The sequence below is a fragment of the Dendrobates tinctorius genome, unplaced genomic scaffold (genome assembly GCF_039654945.1).
Source record: "Dendrobates tinctorius isolate UK_male_01 unplaced genomic scaffold, ASM3965494v1 ptg000116l, whole genome shotgun sequence".
Taxonomy (NCBI): Eukaryota; Metazoa; Chordata; class Amphibia; order Anura; family Dendrobatidae; genus Dendrobates; species Dendrobates tinctorius.
Window position 1 is genome coordinate 45,461,857 of NW_027361784.1, and position 26,286 is coordinate 45,488,142.

The window sequence follows — 26,286 nt, forward strand, 5'->3', positions numbered from 1 at the left end:
ACAGAGCTCTATAGTGTGACCGCTCTTACAGTACAGAGCTCTATAGTGTGACCGCTCTTACAGTACAGAACTCCATAGTGTGACCGCTCTTACAGTACACAGCTCTATAGTGTGACCGCTCTTACAATATAGAGCTCTATAGTGTGACCGCTCTTACAGTACAGAGCTCCATAGTGTGACCGTTCTTACAGTACAGAGCTCCATAGTGTGACCGCTCTTACAGTACACAGCTCTATAGTGTGACCGCTCTTACAGTACAGAGCTCCATAGTGTGACCGCTCTTACAGTACAGAGCTCTATAGTGTGACCGCTCTTACAGTACAGAGCTCTATAGTGTGACCGCTCTTACAGTACAGAGCTCCATGGTGTGACCTCTCTTACAGTACACAGCTCTATAGCGTGACCGCTCTTACAGTACAGAGCTCTATAGTGTGACCGCTCTTCCAGTACAGAGCTCTATTGTTTGACCGCTCTTACAGTATAGAGCTCTATAGTGTGATCGCTTTTACAGTACAGAGCTCTATAGTGTGACCGCTCTTACAGTACAGAGCTCTATAGTGTGACCGCTCTTACAGTACAGAGCTCTATAGTGTGACCGCTCTTACAGTACAGAGCTCTATAGTGTGACCGCTCTTACAGTACAGAGCTCTATAGTGTGACCGCTCTTACAGTACAGAACTCCATAGGGTGACCGCTATTACAGTACAGAGCTCTATAGTGTGACCGCTCTTACAGTACAGAGCTCTATAGTGTGATCGCTCTTACAGTATGGAGCTCTATAGTGTGATCGCTCTTGCAGTACAGAGCTCTATAGTGTGACCGCTCTTACAGTACAGAGCTCTATAGTGTGACCGCTCTTACAGTACAGAGCTCTATAGTGTGACTGCTCTTACAGTACAGAGCTCTATGATGTGACCGCTCTTACAGTACAGAGCTCTATAGTGTGACCGCTCTTACAGTACAGAGCTCTGTATTGTGACCGCTCTTACAGTACAGAGCTCGATGGTGTGACCGCTCTTACAGTACAGAGCTCCATAGTGTGACCGCTCTTACAGTACAGAGCTCTATAGTGTGACTGCTCTTACAGTACAGAGCTCTGTAGTGTGACCACTCTTACAGTACAGAGATCTATAGTGTGACCGCTCTTACAGTACTGAGCTCTATAGTGTGACCGCTCTTACAGTACACAGCTCTATAGTGTGACCGCTCTTACAGTACAGAGCTCTATAGTGTGACCGCTCTTACAGTACTGAGCTCTATAGTGTGACCGCTCTTACAGTACTGAGCTCTATAGTGTGACCGCTGTTATGGTACAGAGCTCTATAGTGTGACCGCTCTTACAGTACAGAGCTCTATAGTGTGACCGCTCTTACAGTACAGAGCTCTATAGTGTGACCACTCTTACAGTACAGAGCTCTATAGTGTGACCGCTCTTACAGTACTGAGCTCTATAGTGTGACCGCTCTTACAGTACACAGCTCTATAGTGTGACCGCTCTTACAGTACAGAGCTCTATAGTGTGACCGCTCTTACAGTACTGAGCTCTATAGTGTGACCGCTCTTACAGTACTGAGCTCTATAGTGTGACCGCTCTTATGGTACAGAGCTCTATAGTGTGACCGATCTTACAGTACAGAGCTCTATAGTGTGACCGCTCTTACAGTACAAAGCTCTATAGTTTGACCGCTCTTACACTACAGAGCTCTATAGTGTGACCGCTCTTACACTACAGAACTCTATAGTGTGATCGCTCTTACAGTACTGAGCTCTATAGTGTGACCGCTCTTACAGTACAGAGCTCTATAGTGTGACCGCTCTTACAGTACAGAGCTCTATAGTGTTACCGCTCTTACAGTACAGAGCTCTATAGTGTGACCGCTCTTACAGTACAGAGCTCTATAGTGTGACCGCTCTTACACTACAGAGCTCTATAGTGTGACCGCTCTTACACTACAGAGCTCTATAGTGTGACCGCTCTTACACTACCGAGCTCTATAGTGTGACCGCTCTTACAGTACAGAGCTCTATAGTGTGTCCGCTCTTACAGTACAGAGCTCTATAGTGTGACCGCTCTTACAGTACAGAGCTCTATAGTGTGACCACTCTCACAGTACAGAGCTCTATAGTGTTACCGCTCTTACAGTACAGAGCTCTATTGTGTGACCGCTCTTACACTACAGAGCTCTATAGTGTGACCTCTATTACACTACAGAGCTCTATAGTGTGATCGCTCTTACAGTACAGAGCTCTATGGTGTGACCGCTCTTACAGTACAGAGCTCTATAGTTTGACCGCTCTTACAGTACAGAGCTCTTTAGTGTGACCGCTCTTACACTACAGAGCTCTATAGTGTGACTGCTCTTACAGTTCAGGGCTCTATAGTGTGACCGCTCTTACAGTACAGAGCTCTATAGTGTTACCGCTCTTACAGTACAGAGCTCTATAGTGTGACCGCTCTTACAGTACAGAGCTCTATAGTGTGACCACTCTTACAGTACAGAGCTCTATAGTGTTACCGCTCTTACAGTACAGAGCTCTATTGTGTGACCACTCTTACACTACAGAGCTCTATGGTGTGACCTCTCTTACACTACAGAGCTCTATAGTGTGATCGCTCTTACAGTACAGAGCTCTATGGTGTGACCGCTCTTACAGTACAGAGCTCTATAGTGTGACCGCTCTTACAGTACAGAGCTCTTTAGTGTGACCGCTCTTACACTACAGAGCTCTATAGTGTGACTGCTCTTACAGGACAGAGCTCTATAGTGTGACCGTTCTTACAGTACTGAGCTCTCTAGGGTGACCGCTCTTACAGTACACAGCTCTATAGTGTGACCGCTCTTACAGTACAGAGCTCTATAGTGTGACCGCTCTTACAGTACAGAGCTCTATAGTGTGACCGCTCTTACAGTACAGAGCTTGTGAGGTGCCAAGGGGAGAGGTACTAGAAAACAGGTATATTTCTCCCCGTTTCATTTCATATGTCTCCCTGTACTGATGATGAAGCCAGTTTATTTCACTGTAATCCAGTCCTGGTTTCCTTAGTGATCAGCATAGAAAGGACTGGTAGTTCCCCCTCCACTAATTCAATCCAGGTTTTGGCTTCCTGACTGGTCCAGCTGATATAATCAGGAGGAGCTGGGATCTCTCAGTCTACCTCCTCTGCTGAGCTGGGAGCTGACACAGTAAGATTACATGGACTTGTTTGCTGTTATATAGGTTTATTTTGTAGTTAGCCTGCTATTGTTAGTTAGTGGCCAGACGGCCTTAGATGTTTTATTTCATGTTTGGCATTTGTAACATTGAGTAACAAGCGTGCACAATAAATATGCCGTGTCCATATTCATGTGGAAATTGCTAGTCTGCTGAAGTGACTTCATAGCCACACGCTTGTGCCAAAGCAAAAATCCCAGCTGAGCTGTCTATTCCCCACAAGCTCTATAGTGTGACCGCTCTTACAGTACAGAGCTCTATAGTGTGACCGCTCTTACAGTACAGAGCTCTATAGTGTGACCGCTCTTACAGTACAGAGCTCTATAGTGTGACCGCTCTTACAGTACAGAGCTCTATAGTGTGACCGCTCTTACAGTACAGACCTCTATAGTGTGACCGCTCTTACAGTACAGACCTCTATAGTGTGATCGCTCTTACACTACAGAGCTCCATAGTGTGACCGTTCTTACAGTGCAAAGCTCTATAGTGTGACCGCTCTTACACTACAGAGCTCCATAGTGTGACCGTTCTTACAGTACACATCTCTATAGTGTGACCGCTCTTACAGTACACATCTCTATAGTGTGACCGCTCTTACAGTACACATCTCTATAGTGTGACCGCTCTTACACTACACAGCTCTATAGTGTGACCGCTCTTACAGTGCAGAGCTCTATAGTGTGACCGCTCTTACAGTACAGAGCTCTATACTGTGACCGCTCTTACAGTAGAGAGCTCTATGTTGTGACCGCTCTTACAGTACAGAGCTCTATGGTGTGACCGCTCTTACAGTACAGAGCTCTATAGTTTGACCGCTCTTACAGTACAGAGCTCTTTAGTGTGACCGCTCTTACACTACAGAGCTCTATAGTGTGACTGCTCTTACAGTTCAGGGCTCTATAGTGTGACCGCTCTTACAGTACAGAGCTCTATAGTGTTACCGCTCTTACAGTACAGAGCTCTATAGTGTGACCGCTCTTACAGTACAGAGCTCTATAGTGTGACCGCTCTTACACTACAGAGCTCTATAGTGTGACCGCTCTTACACTACAGAGCTCTATAGTGTGACCGCTCTTACAGTACAGAGCTCTATAGTGTGACCGCTTTTACAGTACAGAGCTCTATAGTGTGACCACTCTTACAGTACAGAGCTCTATAGTGTTACCGCTCTTACAGTACAGAGCTCTATTGTGTGACCACTCTTACACTACAGAGCTCTATGGTGTGACCTCTCTTACACTACAGAGCTCTATAGTGTGATCGCTCTTACAGTACAGAGCTCTATGGTGTGACCGCTCTTACAGTACAGAGCTCTATAGTGTGACCGCTCTTACAGTACAGAGCTCTTTAGTGTGACCGCTCTTACACTACAGAGCTCTATAGTGTGACTGCTCTTACAGGACAGAGCTCTATAGTGTGACCGTTCTTACAGTACTGAGCTCTCTAGGGTGACCGCTCTTACAGTACACAGCTCTATAGTGTGACCGCTCTTACAGTACAGAGCTCTATAGTGTGACCGCTCTTACAGTACAGAGCTCTATAGTGTGACCGCTCTTACAGTACAGAGCTTGTGAGGTGCCAAGGGGAGAGGTACTAGAAAACAGGTATATTTCTCCCCGTTTCATTTCATATGTCTCCCTGTACTGATGATGAAGCCAGTTTATTTCACTGTAATCCAGTCCTGGTTTCCTTAGTGATCAGCATAGAAAGGACTGGTAGTTCCCCCTCCACTAATTCAATCCAGGTTTTGGCTTCCTGACTGGTCCAGCTGATATAATCAGGAGGAGCTGGGATCTCTCAGTCTACCTCGTCTGCTGAGCTGGGAGCTGACACAGTAAGATTACATGGACTTGTTTGCTGTTATATAGGTTTATTTTGTAGTTAGCCTGCTATTGTTAGTTAGTGGCCAGACGGCCTTAGATGTTTTATTTCATGTTTGGCATTTGTAACATTGAGTAACAAGCGTGCACAATAAATATGCCGTGTCCATATTCATGTGGAAATTGCTAGTCTGCTGAAGTGACTTCATAGCCACACGCTTGTGCCAAAGCAAAAATCCCAGCTGAGCTGTCTATTCCCCACAAGCTCTATAGTGTGACCGCTCTTACAGTACAGAGCTCTATAGTGTGACCGCTCTTACAGTACAGAGCTCTATAGTGTGACCGCTCTTACAGTACAGAGCTCTATAGTGTGACCGCTCTTACAGTACAGAGCTCTATAGTGTGACCGCTCTTACAGTACAGACCTCTATAGTGTGACCGCTCTTACAGTACAGACCTCTATAGTGTGATCGCTCTTACACTACAGAGCTCCATAGTGTGACCGTTCTTACAGTGCAAAGCTCTATAGTGTGACCGCTCTTACACTACAGAGCTCCATAGTGTGACCGTTCTTACAGTACACATCTCTATAGTGTGACCGCTCTTACAGTACACATCTCTATAGTGTGACCGCTCTTACAGTACACATCTCTATAGTGTGACCGCTCTTACACTACACAGCTCTATAGTGTGACCGCTCTTACAGTGCAGAACTCTATAGTGTGACCGCTCTTACAGTACAGAGCTCTATACTGTGACCGCTCTTACAGTAGAGAGCTCTATGTTGTGACCGCTCTTACAGTACAGAGCTCTATGGTGTAACCGCTCTTACAGTACAGAGCTCTATTGTGTGACCGCTCTTACACTACAGAGCTCCATAGTGTGACCGCTCTTACAGTACAGAGCTCTATATTGTGACCGCTCTTACAGTACAGAGCTCTATAGTGTGACCGCTCTTACAGTACAGAGCGCTATAGTGTGACCGCTCTTACAGTACAGAGCTCTATAGTGTGACCGCTCTTACAGTACAGAGCTCTATAGTGTGACCGCTCTTACAGTACAGAACTCCATAGGGTGACCGCTCTTATAGTACAGAGCTCTATAGTGTGACCGCTCTTACAGTACACAGCTCTATAGTGTGACCGCTCTTACAGTACAGAGCTCTATAGTGTGGCCGCTCTTACAGTACAGAGCTCTATAGTGTGACCGCTCTTACAGTACAGAGCTCTATAGTGTGACCGCTCTTACAGTACAGAGCTCTATAGTGTGACCGCTCTTACAGTACAGAGCTCTATAGTGTGACCGCTCTTACAGTTCAGAGCTCTATAGTGTGACCGCTCTTACAGTACACAGCTCTATAGTGTGACCGCTCTTACAGTACAGAGCTCTATAGTGTGGCCGCTCTTACAGTACAGAGCTCTATAGTGTGACCGCTCTTACAGTACAGAGCTCTATAGTGTGACCGCTCTTACAGTACAGAGCTCTATAGTGTGACCGCTCTTACAGTACAGAGCTCTATAGTGTGACCGCTCTTACAGTACAGAGCTCTATAGTGTGACCGCTCTTACAGTACAGAGCTCTATAGTGTGACCGCTCTTACAGTACAGAGCTCCATAGTGTGACCGCTCTAACAGTGCAGAGTTCAGGAATAATGAAAATCATATAAGGAAAAGAGCACTCTAAGAACCAAGGTACTAAATGTAAATGCTTTATTGAAATAACAATTAAACACATAGACTGCAGATATCAAAAAGAAGTAACAGAGAAATGACACAGTTGTAAACAGGCAAGATGAACAACTACAGGCAAAGTAAACAGTTATAAATATATGGATAAGCTCAAAAGTGCAAGTGCATTGTCTAGCAAAGTGTACCGATGTAAGTAATAAAGATAGACAGGGTGTCCAATGGAAAAGGTACACTAAGGGAACAAAAAAAAATACATGCAGGCTAGCAGCCACAATAGAAAGAGAAATCAAGAGCAATGACCATGTAAAAAAGGTATAAAAGATGTCTGAGGAATTACCTGTGCCACCCACCCCAACGCGTGTTTCGCCATAGTGCCTTCTTCTGGGGGTTAGGTATCATAGGGAAATGTGAGCCTTATCTATGTCTGGAAAACCAAGCCGGGCGAATATGCATAATGGACTTGACGCTGCTCCCTGACGGTGCATGCACTGTCGGCCGCTGCCGGAAGCCACAATCACTAAGGGTTTCATTGGATGAGGGGGTCCGCGTCACTCAGCCATGCCCACAGGAGACCACGCGAGCCTGCCCAGAGCCGATGCAAGACGCCATCGGCGATGCCGAGTTACGGAGCAGTGGCGCGCATGCGCACAGAGCAGGGAAATAGTTTTAAAGAAATGAGGCTGGGGCTTTGGGAGAGGGATCTGTTCTCATCAGATCGGGGTTCATCGATGGAGCAGATCATTTTATGGGCCCGCTACATTGACGACATTTTCCTCATCCGGCGAGGTACACCTCTTGAGTTACAGCCATTTTTTCAGGAGTTGAACGACAATCAGCTTAATATACATCTCTCATATAAGTTTGATTCTAATAAGATTAATTTTTTAGATGTCCTGGTGGAGAGCGGTGTGGGCGGCATCTTGCTTGTCAATGTCTTCCGTAAGGACATGGCAGTTAACTATGTACTGCATGCATCATCTACCGATCCGCCCCATGTGATCAACTCTGTGCCCACTGGCCAGTTCCTCTGCATCAGGAGGATTTGTTCCTCTAATAAAACCTTTGAGGTTCAAGCTGAGGAATTGAAAAATCATTTCATGGATTTGCTTTAATGACTTCACTATATTCAGCGCTGTCCATTCAGCACCACCCTACATACAGTATTATACAGGGTGGGCCATTTATATGGATACACCTGGGTGGGCCATTTGTAAAGTTGGATCCAAAATGGCCGACTTCAAAATGGCCACCATGGTCACCACCCATCTTGAAAAGTTTCACCCCTACCATATACTAATGTGCCACAAACAGGATGTTGATATCCCCAACCATTGCCTCTGTATTTAGGTGTATCCATAAAAAATGGCCCACCCTGTACATCCTTAGCCCGGCACAGTCCGTTCAGCTAATGTATGCCAGAAGAGTCAGTCCCTGCTGCGCTATACTGGGAGCTGCCCCTCAGCCCTGCACTACATGTGTAGCACTTAACGCATAGAGAATTACAGCTGGTATTACTTGATCAGAATATATCTTTAAAGAGTTTGTCCACTTTTTGAAACAAATTTTCCTGTTACTTAAATAAATGTATTTGGGGCTAAAAATAATTCTGTTTTATTAAAAAACTAGCTGAAGAGCCCGGCACTGCCCCGGCATAGTAACTAACTGTGGTTAGTTATAGCAAATAATAATTATCCTCCATCCCATAGTCCCGTGTCCATATACCCTTCATACATATCCTCCAATCCTCCATCCCATAGTCCCGTGCCCATATACCCTTCATACATATCCTCCAATCCTCCATCCCATAGTCCCGTGCCCATATACCCGTCATACATATCCTCCAATCCTCCATCCCATAGTCCAGTGCCCATATACCCATCACACATCCTCCATACCATAGTCAACCATTATGACATCACAATGAGGGGCGGGGCTTGATACACACACACTTTTTCCCCACTATGTAGATAGGGGCAAAGTTGTTTGGTGAATTGGAACGCGCAGGGTTAAAATTTCGCCTCACAACATAGCCTAGGACGCTCTCGGGGTCCAGACGTGTGACTGTGCAAAATTTTGTGGCTGTAGCTGCAACGGTGCGGATGCCTATCCCAGACATACACATACACACACACACACATACATACATACTGTAAATACATACACACATACACACACTTTGAGCTTTATATATTAGATTATAGCCTTTTTTGGAGTGCAGAATGAGTTAACAGAGAATTAGTCAGTGAGCCCTGGAAGTCATTTATTTGCCTTTTCATGAGCTCTTTTTAGCTGATTTACAACCACAAACCACAATTAAAGTTTAATGTGCAGACAAAACAAAACTATAAAAGCCGAACAGCGCAACATTTTTAATGAAAAGCAATTGCAGAAATGAAATTTTTAACATCAAATACATGAATTTAAGTTAAAAAAACAAACATGTCCTCAAAAGGTGGATAACCCCTTCAAAGCCAGCAGTTAGGATTAATCACTGTGGGTTACTAGCACAAGTGTAAGCTGCACAGCAGCCCCTGGATTATGAATGACATCCGAGCCGGCCTATAACTGGTGAATGGGCTTCATTATACTGGGGACTGCCTATATTAGCAGCACAGGCCAGGCAGAGCAAGACCGCGCCACAGCACACAGATTATACTATACTACTATTAGTGATTATTGTTATTTGTTATTATTTATTATTATTCATTGCGATTATTATTTATTATGTAGTGTTATTATTTGTATTATTTATTGTTATTATTTATTATTATTGATTGCTATTATTATGTATTATTCATTATTATTAGGCATATTTATTATTTATTGTAATTATATATTAGTATTTTTTGTACTATGTGTTATTTAATGTTATTATTCTTTGTTGTTGTTATTATTCACTTTATTTTTATGATCATGGCTACTTGTTGCTGTAGTAATAATAATACAAAACAATAATCATCTGACTATTATTACTAAGCCTTCTTATTATTATTACACTCCACTATATACAGTCATATGTAAAAGTTTGGGCACCCCTATTAATGTTAACCTTTTTTCTTTATAACAATTTTGGTTTTTGCAACAGCTATTTCCGTTTCATATATCTAATAACTGATGGACTCAGTTATATTTCTGGATTCAAATGAGGTTTATTGTACTAACAGAAAATGTGCAATCTGCATTTAAACAAAATTTGACCGGTGCAAAAGTATGGGCCCCCTTATCATTTTCTTGATTTGAACACTCCTAACTACTTTTTACTGACTTCCTGAAGCACTAAATTGGTTTTGTAACCTCATTGAGCTTTGAACTTCATAGCCAGGTGTATCAAATCATGAGAAAAGGTATTTAAAGTGGCCACTTGCAAGTAGTTCTCCTATTTGATTCTCCTATGAAGAGTGGCATCATGGGCTCCTCAAAACAACTCTCAAATGATCTGAAAACAAAGATTATTCAACATAGCTTTTCAGGGGAAGGATACAAAAAGTTGTCTCAGATTTAACCAGTCAGTTTCCACTGTGAGGAACATAGTAAGGAAATGGAAGAACACAGGTACAGTTCTTGTTAAGCCCAGAAGTGGCAGGCCAAGAAAAATATCAGAAAGGCAGAGAAGAAGAATGGTGAGAACAGTCAAGGACAATCCACAGACCACCTCCAAAGACCTGCAGCATCATCTTGCTGCAGATGGTGTCACTGTGCATCGGTCAACAATACAGCGCACTTTGCACAAGGAGAAGCTGTATGGGAGAGTGATGCGAAAGAAGCCGTTTCTGCAAGCACGCCACAAACAGAGTCGCCTGAGGTATGCAAAAGCACATGTGGACAAGCCAGTTACATTTTGGAAGAAGGTCCTGTGAACTGATGAAACAAAGATTGAGTTGTTTGGTCATACAAAAAGGCGTTATGCATGCGCTGTATTGTTGACCGATGCACAGTGACACCATCTGCAGCAAGATGATGCTGCAGGTCTTTGGAGGTGGTCTGTGGATTGTCCTTGACTGTTCTCACCATTCTTCTTCTCTGCCTTTCTGATATTTTTCTTGGCCTGCCACTTCTGGGCTTAACAAGAACTGTACCTGTGTTCTTCCATTTCCTTACTATGTTCCTCACAGTGGAAACTGACTGGTTAAATCTCTGAGACAACTTTTTGTATCCTTCCCCTGAAAAGCTATGTTGAATAATCTTTGTTTTCAGATCATTTGAGAGTTGTTTTGAGGAGCCCATGATGCCACTCTTCATAGGAGAATCAAATAGGAGAACTACTTGCAAGTGGCCACTTTAAATACCTTTTCTCATGATTTGATACACCTGGCTATGAAGTTCAAAGCTCAATGAGGTTACAAAACCAATTTAGTACTTCAGGAAGTCAGTAAAAAGTAGTTAGGAGTGTTCAAATCAAGAAAATGATAAGGGTGCCCATACTTTTGCACCGGTCAAATTTTGTTTAAATGCAGATTGCACATTTTCTGTTAGTACAATAAACCTCATTTGAATCCAGAAATATAACTGAGTCCATCAGTTATTAGATATATGAAACTGAAATACCTGTTGCAAAAACCAAAATTGTTATAAAGAAAAAAGGTTAACATTAATAGGGGTGCCCAAACTTTTACATATGACTGTATCAGTCCGTGTGAAGTGACCCATGTAAGGCTGTGTGCACACGCTGCGGATTTTGCTGCGGTTCCGCAGCGGTTTTGGCCGCTGCGGACCCGCAGCAGTTTTTGCTGCGGTGTACAGTACAATGATTCCCTATGGGAATCAAAAACCGCAGTGCAGACGGTGCGGAATTTTCCGCGCGGATTATCTGCGGTTTTCAATCCGCAGAAAGAATTGACATGTCAATTCTTTCTGCGGATTCTCCTGCGGTTTGCCATCTCCTCCATTGAGGAGATGAAAAACCGCAGGGCAAAACCGCAGAGCAATCCGCAGGTAAAACCGCAGGTCTTTTGACCTGCGGTTTCACCTGCGGATTGTACAAAATCCGCGCGGAGGAATCCGCACCTTTTCCGCAGCGTGTGCACACAGCCTAAAGGTGCAGCCTCTTGGCTGGGAGCTGTGCTGTACCGGGAGCTGTCCCATCAGCACCACAGAGGGGCACAGCAGACATCAGGGGCATTATTGAGATCAGATCATTAGTATCAGTTTTATAGACCTGTATATGATTACACCTCACTATAGATCAGTCAGTGGGGAGTTACTCACATAAGGGTCATATAGAAGACTGCTTGTGGATATATAGATAGATAGATAATATATACATAATAGATAAATAATAAACCTTTTCCCTATAAACCTCCTTTCTACCTTTGTCACCACAGATCCATCTTTTCATTGCAGCTAATCAGCAGATTCCTGGGATCACTGGAATAGAGCGGTATATGGAGGACGGGGCAGCGCTGCCTCAGTCAGGACCGGTGGAGTAACACTCCCAGCATCCTCCTCATTATCTGACGTCCTCCAGGCTCCATGGGGCAAACATGAGATCACTGCTTTATTCTCTGCTTTAGGAAGAGGGAGCAGCGGATGGGAGTAGTGCGGGGAGCAGCGGATGGGAGTAGTGCGGGGAGCAGAGGCTGGGAGTAGTGCGGGGAGCAGAGGCTGGGAGTAGTGCGGGGAGCAGAGGCTGGGAGCAGTGCGGGGAGCAGAGGCTGGGAGTAGTGCGGGGAGCAGAGGCTGGGAGCAGTGCGGGGAGCAGAGGCTGGGAGCAGTGTGGAGAGCAGAGGCTGGGAGCAGTGCGGGGAGCAGAGGCTGGGAGTAGTGCGGGGAGCAGAGGATGGGAGCAGTGCGGAGAGCAGCGGATGGGAGCAGTGCGGGGAGCAGAGGCTGGGAGTAGTGCGGGGAGCAGAGGCTGGGAGTAGTGCGGAGAGCAGAGGATGGGAGTAGTGAGGGGAGCAGAGGATGGGAGTAGTGAGGGGAGCAGGGGATGGTAGTAGTGGAGGGAGCAGAGGTTGGGAGTACTGCGGGGAGTAGAGGATGGGAGTATTGCGGAGAGCAGAGGATGGGAGTATTGCGGAGAGCAGAGGATGGGAGTAGTGAGGGGAGCAGAGGTTGGGAGTAGTGCGGGGAGCAGAGGATGGGAGTAGTGAGGGGAGCAGAGGATGGGAGTAGTGAGGGGAGCAGGGGATGGTAGTAGTGGAGGGAGCAGAGGTTGGGAGTACTGCGGGGAGTAGAGGATGGGAGTATTGCGGAGAGCAGAGGATGGGAGTATTGCGGAGAGCAGAGGATGGGAGTAGTGAGGGGAGCAGAGGTTGGGAGTAGTGAGGGGAGCAGAGGATGGGAGTAGTGAGGGGAGCAGAGGATGGTAGTAGTGGAGGGAGCAGAGGTTGGGAGTACTGCGGGGAGTAGAGGATGGGAGTATTGCGGAGAGCAGAGGATGGGAGTAGTGAGGGGAGCAGAGGTTGGGAGTACTGCGGGGAGCAGAGGATGGGAGTAGTGCGGGGAGCAGAGGATGGTAGTGCGGGGAGCAGAGGATGGGAGTAGTGCGGGGAGCAGAGGCTGGGAGTAGTGCGGGGAGCAGAGGCTGGGAGCAGTGCGGGGAGCAGAGGCTGGGAGTAGTGCGGGGAGCAGAGGCTGGGAGCAGTGCGGGGAGCAGAGGCTGGGAGCAGTGTGGAGAGCAGAGGCTGGGAGCAGTGCGGGGAGCAGAGGTTGGGAGTAGTGCGGGGAGCAGAGGCTGGGAGTAGTGCGGGGAGCAGAGGATGGGAGCAGTGCGGAGAGCAGCGGATGGGAGCAGTGCGGGGAGCAGAGGCTGGGAGTAGTGCGGGGAGCAGAGGCTGGGAGTAGTGCGGAGAGCAGAGGATGGGAGTAGTGAGGGGAGCAGAGGATGGGAGTAGTGAGGGGAGCAGGGGATGGTAGTAGTGGAGGGAGCAGAGGTTGGGAGTACTGCGGGGAGTAGAGGATGGGAGTATTGTGGAGAGCAGAGGATGGGAGTATTGCGGAGAGCAGAGGATGGGAGTAGTGAGGGGAGCAGAGGTTGGGAGTAGTGCGGGGAGCAGAGGATGGGAGTAGTGAGGGGAGCAGAGGATGGGAGTAGTGAGGGGAGCAGGGGATGGTAGTAGTGGAGGGAGCAGAGGTTGGGAGTACTGCGGGGAGTAGAGGATGGGAGTATTGCGGAGAGCAGAGGATGGGAGTATTGCGGAGAGCAGAGGATGGGAGTAGTGAGGGGAGCAGAGGTTGGGAGTAGTGAGGGGAGCAGAGGATGGGAGTAGTGAGGGGAGCAGAGGATGGTAGTAGTGGAGGGAGCAGAGGTTGGGAGTACTGCGGGGAGTAGAGGATGGGAGTATTGCGGAGAGCAGAGGATGGGAGTAGTGAGGGGAGCAGAGGTTGGGAGTACTGCGGGGAGCAGAGGATGGGAGTAGTGCGGGGAGCAGAGGATGGGAGTAGTGCGGGGAGCAGAGGATGGGAGTAGTGCGGGGAGAAGAGGATGGGAGTAGTGAGGGGAGCAGAGGATGGGAGTAGTGAGGGGAGCAGAGGATGGTAGTAGTGGAGGGAGCAGAGGTTGGGAGTACTGCGGGGAGTAGAGGATGGGAGTATTGCGGAGAGCAGAGGATGGGAGTAGTGAGGGGAGCAGAGGTTGGGAGTACTGCGGGGAGTAGTGCGGGGAGCAGAGGATGGGAGTAGTGCCGGGAGCAGAGGATGGGAGTAGTGCCGGGAGCAGAGGATGGGAGTAGTGCCGGGAGCAGAGGATGGGAGTAGTGCCGGGAGCAGAGGATGGGAGTAGTGCCGGGAGCAGAGGATGGGAGTAGTGCCGGGAGCAGAGGATGGGAGTAGTGCCGGGAGCAGAGGATGGGAGTAGTGCTGGGAGTAGTGATGGGAGTAGTGCGGGGAGCATAGGATGGGAGTAGTGATGGGAGTGGTGCGGGGAGCAGAGGCTGGGAGTAGTGCCGGGAGTTTTGCTGGGTATATATCCGGCACAGTACACACAGTGCAGTTTCTGTCCGCAGTTCTGCGATTGCACAGTCTGATTTTGGGACACCGAGTTCTTCCTTCTCTTCCTCTACATTTATTTCAGGGTCACATAAACAGGAGGCACAAGACCGGGCCATAAAGTGACAGCTAGATCTATATTTGCACAGCAGGCAGTGCTGATTATTTCACATCAGAGGAGTTAAGCGCACAGATGAGATGTAGCAGAGCTGAATGTCCTATTTAACTGTTTGATGCCCTTTGCTCACAGGATGTTATCATTATCCGTTACCTGTTCCTGCAGTTCTTTGTGATATGTGGCAAATGACAGTTCTGATGTCTTCTACAGCTCAGTGTACAGCTCTGCTACATCTCACTGCACAGTTCTGCTACATCTCACTGCACAGCACTGCTACATCTCACTGCAGAGCTCTGCTACATCTCACTGCAGAGCTCTGCTACATCTCACTGCAGAGCTCTGCTACATCTCACTGCAGAGCTCTGCTACATCTCATTGTACAGCTCTGCTAGATTTGAATGATACAACCTAGGATATAAGTGATGGAGGAAGTGGAATATAAGCCAAAAACATTGTCATAAATATTACTACATGTGTACACTGAGCGGCTACTCCTATGTTTACCTCCATTTTATAATGGGAGATATCGTCATACACATAGTATAAATAGGACATACAGAGCAATGCAGGATAGATAGATAGATAGATAGATAGATAGATAGATAGATAGATAGATAGATAATGGATAATAGATAGATAGATAGATAGATAGATAGATAGATAATTAGATAGATAGATAGATAGATGATGGATATTAGATAGATAATAGATAGATAGATAGATAGATAGATAGATAGATAGATAGATAGATAGATAGATAGATAGATAGATAGATAGATGATGGATAATAGATAGATAGATACAGATAGATATATAGATAGATAGATAGATAGATAGATGAATAATAGATAGATGATGGATAATAGATAGATATATAGATAGATAGATAGATGAATAATAGATAGATGATGGATAATAGATAGATATATAGATATATAGATAGATAGATGATGGATAATAGATAGATGATGGATAATAGATGATAGATAGATATATAGATAGATAGATAGATAGATAGATAGATGATGAATAATAGATAGATAGATAGATAGATGATGGATAATAGATAGATAGATAGATAGATAGATGATGGATAATAGATAGATAGATGATATTGACCCTTTTCTATTGTATGGAGTCACATAATTCGCCAGCTCATAATTTAGATAATTGACCACACTGGATATTAACACTTGCATTGCCAAAGAGAAAGTCTGTAAGGTGAGATTACCAATAAGAGGATAAATCAGTATATTGGGTGGGGATCATTAACCTTTTGAAGTGTCTTGTACAAATGTATCGACTGCAGTGGATCAGGAGGAAATGTTCTAATGATTACTGATATTTGTGTGACCTGAGCAGGTGGTCTGGGTGGTCCTACACTAGGGGGGCACTGGGGGCCTCCATCCTCTCTGCACTTCTCCCTCTGCTACATCTGCTGAGATCACAGAGCTCCAACCACCCAGGCCTCTCACAGAAGGAAAAATCAATGTCCGCTTAGAAAATTACAAATGTGCTACTTAATGATCCGTGTAAAAGATCGACTCAGACAAATCTGCTAATCTCAATATGGATCCAGCGAGCAGAGACTTATCTAGAGAGGTCACAACAAGAAGGAACGACTCTCTCTCTGCCCCCCACAGACCCCCAGAAACTCTACAGGGAGAGGCAGAAGCTCTACATAAAAGAGAAGTCGCACATTTTATAGGAAAAACTTGTGTCGGCTGCAAAGTTCTAACAACTTTTTGTTATAGGAAGAAAAGTCCTGGATCCCAATGCTGAGAGGTTAGATGGTCCATTTATCAGGGTGGTCACAAGGCTGAAGGCTGCAGTATAGTAAGTGGTGACTATTTGCTTGCCCAGCATTTTCACATCAGGATGGCAAACATGACCCCAGGCACACCGCATGTTATGTAGCACCGATCTTGGGTATCATTTAGCAATCATGGCCAGGCAGAAGCTCGGATTTATAGGACTTTAGTATCTAGAAGTCTACAGGTTGTACTTAACAGATCTACTCCACCATAAAAGCCATAAAAACAAAACACCAAGTCATATGCTACAATAAAGTCCTAAAAACCAAGAAGTCGTACTGAAGACTCAAAGAGACAAGTAGGATTGAGCTTGTAGATGTTTAGGACCTGAGAATCGACAAGTTATATTCTTACAAAGTTTCATCATTACTAAAGTAGGAGATCATCATGCATTCCCACCAGCAACTTCTAAACCCTTCATCACTAACCCCAGTAAAGGCTCGAGCATGCCTGAGAGAATCCACAAGTTGCTTGCACTGGTCATTAGTATATGCAGTCATCTATCTAGGTTAACGTCCTTCACCCAATGTCCAGGATTTAGGACTCTACAGGTTATTATAGTCTTATAAAGCTCCAGTAAGCTACAGACGACCAAAGTTGGAGACCACCATGCATTCCCACTAACAAGTTCTAAATCTTTTACTTGAAATCCCAGTAAAACTTGAGCATTGCAAAAGAAAATCCACAAGTTACTTGCCCTAGTCAAGAAGTAAGAAGCCTAGGAGACCATGCAATCACCTCCGTTGATCACCAGGATTTGGAAATCAACAGGTTGTGTTTTTACAAAAGTCTCAGTTATGCTACAGACCACCAAAGTAGGAGACCACCATGCTTTCCCACTAGCAAATTCTAAATCCTTCATTAATAACCCCAGTAAAGGCTTGAGCATGCCTAAGAGAATCCACAAGTTACTTTCCTTAGTCAAGAAGCCTAGGAGACAACGCAATCATCTCGGCTGATCTCCAGGATTTGGGAATCAACAGGTTGGGTTCCATGGACCACCAATGTAGGAGACCACCATGAATTCCCACCAGCAAGTTCTAAAACGCCTTCACTTGTAGTCCCAGTTAGACTTGAGCATTGCCAAAGAAAAGCCACAAGTTGCTCTCCACAGTCATTAGTATCATAGTGAAGAGGCAAGAAGCCTGGGAGAAGACCATGCAATCATCTCTGGTTGACGTTCTTCACCAAATACTTCCATTTTAAAAGCTACAGAATGATGAAATTAAAACATCAAGAGCCGACAGCAGACAATAGAAGACGGTGCACTTACCTATGGTGGTGATGACCGTGATGGCAAAGTAAAATGAGCCTGCAAATTTCCATTGGACTCCTGCCCGGTGAGGCTCGGACTGCATGATGACCAGCTCCAGCTGCCGGTAGTCCTCGCTGGAGATGTTATACTTCCCTTTGAGGCGGATCTCCTCGGCTTTAAGCTTCTCTTCCTCTCGCATTTCGTAGTCGGACTCCAGTGCGTCAAAGACCGCGGCCCCGACCAGCAGATAAGTGAACGTGCAGATGATGAGGGACAAAGTCCGCACGTTCTGCCGCTTCATGGCCACCAGCAACCGGCTTGTGAGGGGATCATGTCCCCCCGTCCTGTCTGAGAGGGCGCAGCAGCCGCTGGGAAGTTGCAGACAGCAATGGCTGGGCTGGGCACCTGGAGAGTGGGAGTGGAGGGGGTGGCTGTGATGGTGCTGCTGGTGGTAGTGGTGGATGCAGGGCTGCTGGTGGTCACCTACTCCCTGATCGTGTTCCTGGGAAGAGGAGAGACACAGGAGGCTACTGGATCTCCTGGACCAGGTCCCCTGCACCCTGGAGGCTCGGCGCAGGACTTGCCCAAACCAAGCCGTCCCAGTGCGCAGTGCCATCAACAAGACCACCCTCTGGCTGTTATCCTTCCTTCTCCAGCAAGACCACCCTCTGGCTAATATTCTTTCTCAACAAGACCCCCCTCTGGCTGTTACTGTTCCTTCTCCAGCAAGAGCACCATAGGATTCCTTCTCCAGTAAGATCACTCTTTGGCTTCTAAGCTTCCTTCTCCAGCAAGACCATCCTTTGGGTTGTTGGCTTCATTCTCCAGCAAGACCACCCTCTAGGCATCAATCATTACTTTTAATGCAAGACCTCCGTTTGGTTTCTAGGCTTCCTTCTCCATCAAGACCACCCTTTGGTTTCTCAAGCTCCAATCCTTCCTTTTCCTGCAAGAACACCCTTTGACTTTTCGGCTTCCTTCTGTAGGAAGATCACTCCTGTAGGCTGCAATCCTTCCTTCTCCAGAAAGACCAACTTTTGTCTTCTAGGGCTTACTTTACTAATCTTCAATTGTCACCACCTTCATCCTTGATTTAAGAACACAGGACCCTTTGATCTCCTCATTGGGTGAAGTTGAGTCAGAAGAGCCAGCTGTCAAGAAGTTTACGTCTCTCTAGTCTTCAGGTTTTGCACCCATCCATCTGGTATTTGAGAAGGCAACTCCTAAGAATGACTCTTCCCTGAAACGATATGGTGGTTTCTGTATCACCTAACAGACAGTTATCCAGTAGAAAAATATTTGCTCTTAAATAAATGATCATTTGGGATGGATTCCAAGAAATAATGGGGTATCCAGAGCTGAGTGGACAAACAAAGCAGCTCCATATACACTTAAGCAGAAATAAAACTTGCAAGGTAAGTTTGTAATATGTTCTGTGGTCCTGTAATGTTGGGTATAATGTGGTCAATGGCTTCTTATTGTAAGGATCGATGGCAGATTACAGTCCCCCCTGAGGCTCCTTATTTCTTAGAACATTCATCTTCCCATAAAAATAACAAAATAAATCAAAATGTCGCAGTGGTTGACCCCAAGACTCTCAACACTTTCCATGTAAAGTTGGCCAGAGTCAAGTCAACTGAAGAGGACAAACATGAGGTCAATCAGCACAGATGACATCCTGAAGAATATAATGTATTCCAGGAGAAGTGGGAGACCTTAGAAAGCCTCTTTCAGTAGAAGACACATCTTCTTCAACATCACAGGTGGAAACCAGTCCTGGACATACATTAGGGATCACCAACCTCAAGTTATGTAGATTTGCTATTAATTCTACATTTAGGTGATATTGGGAAATAGCCAGAATCCAGTCCTTTCCCTCTTGCATACATCAAACAGAGGAATGAAGCTTCCTTGGACTAGGTTCATGAAGAAGACCAGTTAAGGCTGAGGAGGCAGAGAGCAGCAGCCAAAGCAGGGTGGCGTCCAGACGGTCGGGTCATCTGCACCATGCATCATCTGAGGATCACAAAGCAAGGAGGGTCCCATCACCCCAGCTCCAGATTTGGGGGCCAGAGCAGCAGGTAAGTGCCTTATTCCAAGTGTTCATCTTGTAGCACAAGCCTCTGTCCTGTAGCTGCTCATCTGTGGTGATGGCGAGGTGCAGAGGGGATTACTTGCTGTGGATTTCAGCAGCACATTGTGTCTGGAAGCTGAGAGCCACCATGGATGGAATCAGCCCCACATTCTTCCCATCCCCTGCTCTCTGCGATCATCCCTCTTGAAACTCTACGCAACCTTCTGTTTCATTCTCTCCCTGCTTCTCCAACTCTCCTCCCCCAGTGTTATCATGTGAACACTCCCCTAGAATAAATTAATTCTTGAGGGAATCACTGGGAGCTTGCACCACGTGGTTTAGTGTTTGAAGCTGTAGGTGGGGGGCAGGATTTTAGTATTTTTTTTGGGTGGGGGGGGGGTGTTGGTTGCATTGCTTGCATTAATGATGATGAAGCAGAGAGAATGGGAAAGAGGAGGCAATGTCAAACTGCAAATGCTGGAGGAGCAGCAAATAGGAGAGAAGATGCTGTCCAAACTAGGACAGAGGAGGTTATGACTTTGCAATCTGTGTGAGATTATCTGCATCTGGTGCCTGGAACTGAAGCCTGCATCTGTTGCTGGGGATGGCTAGAGCTGCTGTGTGATCAGCCTGGACTGGCACTGCAAGGGTTACTGATCAGCTGCACTGGGAGAGAAGGGAGAATTGTGGGGTGCAAGGTGGTCTGGAGATGGGGGGCCACCTCCCAAGTCATCCATGCCTCACTGTCAGATGATGATGCTGAGATGTTGGGGGGCAGGAGGAAGGAGGGGAGGTCACACTGGTAAGGGTCATTGCTGCCACTGAGGAGGCTCCTGATCTCATTCCTCCAGGATTAGTTGTTCTTGAAGGAGAAATGAATTCTGTAGCCAGGGATCATGTTGAAACATGGGGTGGGATGTTTGCTGTTAGATGTCTTATTATTATTATTACTATATTTTAATATTATTTTTTATCATCATTATTAAGTATTTTGCATTATTTTCAACATTATATTATTAATATTATATTTATTATATTTATTATCAATATCATATTTTTATATCATTATTCATGTTATTACATGTTATTTTAATCACTATTATTATATTTTATTATTATTATATTAATACTAATATCTGTTATTATCATTGTAATTATAAATTATTATATTATGATTTAATTATTATTTAGTTTAATAACCTATGTATTACTAGCACTACTGCATATTGTTACGTATATTGTAAAATCACTGATTACAATTATATTTGATTATATTTAAGCATTATTCTACATGTATTATTATTACTATTAGATGTTGTAACATAAATTGTATAATTGCTATTAATCATTACTATATGGGAACTGTTATCACTATGGGATGAATTTTATTATATATATATTTGTGTGAGTATGGAGCGGAATTATGTATTATAAATAGAAATAAATCCATTATTTACTCCTAATTATAATATTATTATTAATTCCAATCTATTGAAGCTTAAATATGTTTTTTAATGCTTAGTCGCGAGATTTATAGGCCGTTGTATAAATTCCATTTAATGCATTATCTGCATCAAAAAGTGGGAGGCGCATAACGAAATGCAGCAGTAACCAGAGCAGATCGCTACTGTGGATTTTCTCGCAGGCGTCATCGCATGTAGCAACAAGGCCGCAGAGTCTGAAGACGTGTGGCAGCTTCATGGGAGGAAGTTCTACAACTTTCCCGCCATTCTGAAGGCTGGACGCACATGCGCAGTTATATGCAGATATTTAGGCCAGACTGGACGTGGGTTCAGCAGGAAAAGAAAGAAAAAAGTCATTTTCAGTTGCAGAAATTTCTGTAAAAAAAAAAAAATTTGCAATTTTTTATTAATATGTAAAATATTATTATTATTGGATGATTTTTTTTTTAATTTATTTTCTTCTCTCAAAAAAAAACATCTCCGGAGATTGTGACTCTCGATGCTTCACGATCAAGAGTCAATGGTTTAGTCATCGTCATCTGGGGTCTGTAGAGGAGCCGCCATGTCATGAGCCAACGAGCCCCTGACCGCTACCTTCACCCTGACCCGGATTCACACCAGTGTAGGTATAACTGACCACTTTTCATCCATTTTGCCGCTTCTATGTCGTCCGTTTTTCCATGTTTTACACCTATTTAACGACCGTTTTGATATATCAACAATTAAACAATGTTATAAGACCACCAATTTCCTATGTTGATGATTGCAATGGAACCGTAAGAAATAGATGGCGTCTGTTGTCATCTTTAACCCCTGGATCACCGGTCCATCGATTTGCATTGGCCACATGGTATCCGTTTGGCACAAGGGCAGCGCACGAGTATGACGTTTCTCCTGAGACATAGCGGATATGTTACTGCTTCCTCATTCATTGCCTACAGGACTCCTGGAGAAAGCCGAATACAGTCCCATAGAGAATGAATGGAGCAGAGATCGAGCATTCGCACCTCCATACAAGACCGGATCCCCGGTTTCACACCCCCATTCATGGGACTTTTGCTTAAAACCAGCAAGTTGTGTCCAGCAGGAAAACAAAAAATAACTCATTTTTTAAGATGCAGAAAATTCTGCAATTATTATTATGTTGATTAAATCTAATTTTTATGTATTTTTTTTTATTTATTTCTAATTTCTACTTTTCTTTACAGCAGCGATGGAGATGGTGACACCTGCTGTTGGCGGCAGCCGGAACTGCTCATTTGGGTCACAGCTCCGTCGACTGAATAGTGGCTGCGGTCAGGTACTGCATTCACATTAATAGGGGGTGGATGTGCAGCACGCGGACATGGCCACCATTCCGTCGACAAAGCTGCGTTCGCTCTGCAGCTCCGCAACTAAGCAGTTCCAGCCACCGTCGACACCGGGAGCAGTTGATCGTCGGGGTTGCTGGGTGTTCCACCGCCACTGATCAGACATTGATGACCTATCCTAATTAAAGACCATCAATATATTAAAGTCCTGGACAATCCCTTTAACTTTCCACAAATATACAATATTATGAACTATCATTGAAATTTTGACAGGCTGAATTTCACCTCACCACCACTAGGTGGCCACTTATAGACACATATAGCATAAACCTCTCCCAACAGAGTATCACAAAATTATGTTTTGTTTTTGTTTTTCAAAATTTGTCATCTCACATTAGTCAAGTTAGGATTCGTCCAGCCAGGTGGAGAGGTGACGAAGAACTTATCAATAGACATCAGGAAATTGCTCTGAACTATACATTACCTCCAGTGGATGCTGCACATTGATAACACCCTGACATCCATGCACATCAATAGACTAAGGCAAGGATGCGTTTTTCCAACATCCCATGACTGAGCCGTGATTATAAAGCTCACAACATTAAAATTACCAAAGGAATCTCTGAGCAGGCACTGAAAAAGCAAAAAAATCCAGCAGAATTGTGATTTCAGCTCTGGAGTATACACTAAGAAATAAAAGAATGAAAATCCTGTGCAAGGTTTTCAGTTATGGAGGCGGACACTATGGGATTTTCTATATGGACTGGATGGAGAAGTGACCGGCAGCCGCGCGCAGGATTCTGGCTCCATATGTGTTTAACTAGTGGGAAAAAATGTGCTGAGATTTTTATCTGGTCTCCAAGGAGATGGTGGTGAAAGGCGCCGTGTGTTCAGTCAGTCACCTTCCAGAATAAGCCCCCCGGGAGCAGAGCGGAGGGCGCGATGTGTGCACTACACAAGGATGGCGCCACTTAACACCATTAAATAAAAATGCATTAACCAAAGCCGCCGTCAGGGAAAGCGCGCGCCGGTGCTGAGGTAGGAGAGCGAGACGTTCGCGGCCCTGCACGTACATAACGCGTCCTGACATCCTCTAATACTTACATTTATGAGGATCCGCTAAAACGATCCGAAAGTGCGGGAGAAAATCACATCACATTAAAAAATCCCGCAGAAAATAGCGACATGAGAGATTTTCACGACGTCGACTATTCAGCTGCTTAGACTGTAAAATCATCAAACGTAATTTTACTGCGTCTTCAACTTTTATCGTTGGGTAATTTTTAGCTCCAGCATTTTGTTAATTTGGTTCTTTCTTTTTTCAGATACAGAGTTAAAAAATGGCTGTGTAAAGGACTAAACTTCTGCCTGCCTGTAGTCACAACTAGAGGGAGCTAAAGAGCTTACTGCACACCGCTGATACACTATTCAATTCTAAATCAGTATGCAGTATGCTCATAAGCTCCCCCTAGTGGTGGCTGCAGACAGGATCTTATCATGTATCTCTGTATACAGGGAGCTCCCCTAGTGGTGGCTGCAGACTGGATCTTATCATGTATCTCTGTATACAAGGAGCTCCCCTAGTGGTGACTGCAGACAGAATCTTATCATGTATCTCTGTATACAGGGATATCCCCCTAGTGGTGGCTGCAGACAGGATCTTATCATGTATCTCCGTATACAGGCAGCTCCCTCTAGTGGTGGCTGCAGACAGGATCTTATCATGTATCTCTGTATACAGGGAGCTCCCCCTAGTGGTGGCTGCAGACAGGATCATATCATGTATCTCCGTATACAGGCAGCTCCCTCTAGTGGTGGCTGCAGACAGGATCTTATCATGTATCTCTGTATACAGGGAGCTCCCCCTAGTGGTGGCTGCAGACAGGATCATATCATGTATCTCCGTATACAGGCAGCTCCCCCTAGTGGTGGCTGCAGACAGGACCTTATCATGTATGTCTTTATACAGGGAGCTCCCACTAGTGATGGCTGCAGACAGAATCTTATCATGTATCTCTGTATACAGGGAGCTCCACCTAGTGGTGACAGCAGACAAATCTTATCATGTATCTATGTATACAGGGAGCTCCCCCTAGAGGTTGCTGCAGACATAATATTACCATGTATCTCTGTATACAGGGAGCTCCCCCTAGTGGTGGCTGCAGACAGGATCTTATCATGTATCTCTGTGTACCTGGAGCTCCCCCTAGTGGCGGCTTCAGACAGGATCTTATCATGTATCTCTGTATACAGGCAGCTCCCCCTAGTGGTGGCTGCAGACAGGATCTTATCATGTATCTCCGTATACAGGCAGCTCCCCCTACTGGTGGCTGCAGACAGGATCTTATCATGTATCTCTTTATACAGGGAGCTCCCACTAGTGGTGGCTGCAGACAGAATCTTATCATGTATCTCTGTATACAGGGAGCTCCCCAAGTGGTGACAGCAGACAAATCTTATCATGTATCTATGTATACAGGGAGCTCCCCCTAGAGGTTGCTGCAGACATAATATTACCATGTATCTCTGTATACAGGGAGCTCCCCCTAGTGGTGGCTGCAGACAGGATCTTATCATGTATCTATGTTATGATTGAGTCACCGTAGGAGGCAAAAACAGAAATGCAAGCTAAGTCCAGAAACGTTGGCAGCTATCGGATTGCAGACCCCTGAACCTATCAACACAACTAGCAGTAGCCGTGGGGGGTTCCTACGATGCCCTAGACCCCTCGATCACAGCCGGAGGACTAGATAGCCTAAAGACAGAAAGGGAAATCTAAACTGCCCCAGAGCAGACCCCAAAGCAAAAGGCAGCCCCCCACATATAATGACGGTGAAGCAAGAAGAAAGAACACAACACAGACAGAAAGATAGACTGAGCAAAGACGGGGCCCAAGCTAACTAGATAGGAAAGGACAGGAAGGCTGCTGTCTGCAATCCGTGAAAAACCCTATGAAAATAAGAGCCAACAGACTGACAGTGAAAAAGGCCCTGAAGACGCTAGGCTTCAAAAAGACTATGTCAGTACTCAGGAATATTCTGAAGACAGAGCAACAGGCAAAAGGAGATTCAGCTCACCCCAGCAGGGAATGGCAGAATCCAGAAAAGCAAAGCAAACAAAAAACAAAACACAAATGCAAAAAGGCAAAGCAGAAAACTTAGCTTTAGAGGAGCAGGAATCAGACTGGTGTCCTAGAAGTCCACAGAGAAATCACCCACAGGGCAGAAGGGCGTCGGCAGCCTTATATCCAGTCAGTGACTCCACTCAGCCAGTCATCATCATTAGGCTCAGGTGCCTGATAATCAGGCTCGTTACCTTCCTTTACCAGAATAGGGAGTTCACCAGACCTCAGTGACGAAGGGGAAAATGAACTCACAACATATCTCTTTATACAGAGAGCTCCCCCTAATGGTGGCTGCAAACATAATATTACCATGTATCTCTGCATACAGGGAGCTCCCCCTAGTGGTGGCTGCAAACAGGATCTTATCATGTATCTCTGTATAAAGGGAGCTCCCCCTAGTGGTATCTGCAAACAGGATCTTATCATGTATCTTTGTATACAGGGAGCTCCCCCTAGTGGTGACTGCAGACAGGATCTTACC

At 45.3% G+C, this 26,286-nt stretch overlaps 1 protein-coding gene and 1 long non-coding RNA gene across 4 annotated transcripts in view; one reads left to right on the forward strand and one right to left on the reverse strand.

The window, feature by feature from the left end:
- The window catches only part of KCNK9 (potassium two pore domain channel subfamily K member 9), a 314,799-nt gene extending 294,695 nt beyond the window's left edge, over window positions 1–20,104 (reverse strand). Inside the window, exon 1 of one of the 2 annotated variants that reach the window (XR_012234945.1) lies at window positions 17,853–17,965. Coding sequence is in view for 1 of the 2 variants with exons in the window: in XM_073590383.1 (XP_073446484.1) it covers window positions 17,853–18,450 (598 nt within the window). In the remaining variant the exon portion in view is untranslated. Of the gene's footprint in view, window positions 1–17,852 lie in introns of both variants that reach the window. The other variant, XM_073590383.1, reaches the window with a different exon arrangement.
- A 13-nt stretch (window positions 20,105–20,117) lies between these two features.
- Window positions 20,118–22,539, forward strand: LOC141101344 (uncharacterized). Of its 2 annotated transcripts, none has more exons than XR_012234946.1 (2): window positions 20,118–21,997; window positions 22,313–22,539. It is a non-coding gene; the product is annotated as an uncharacterized lncRNA (long non-coding RNA). The 2 variants fall into 2 exon arrangements; XR_012234947.1 differs by having other exon boundaries at window positions 20,118–21,993.
- Window positions 22,540–26,286: the final 3,747 nt, after the last annotated feature.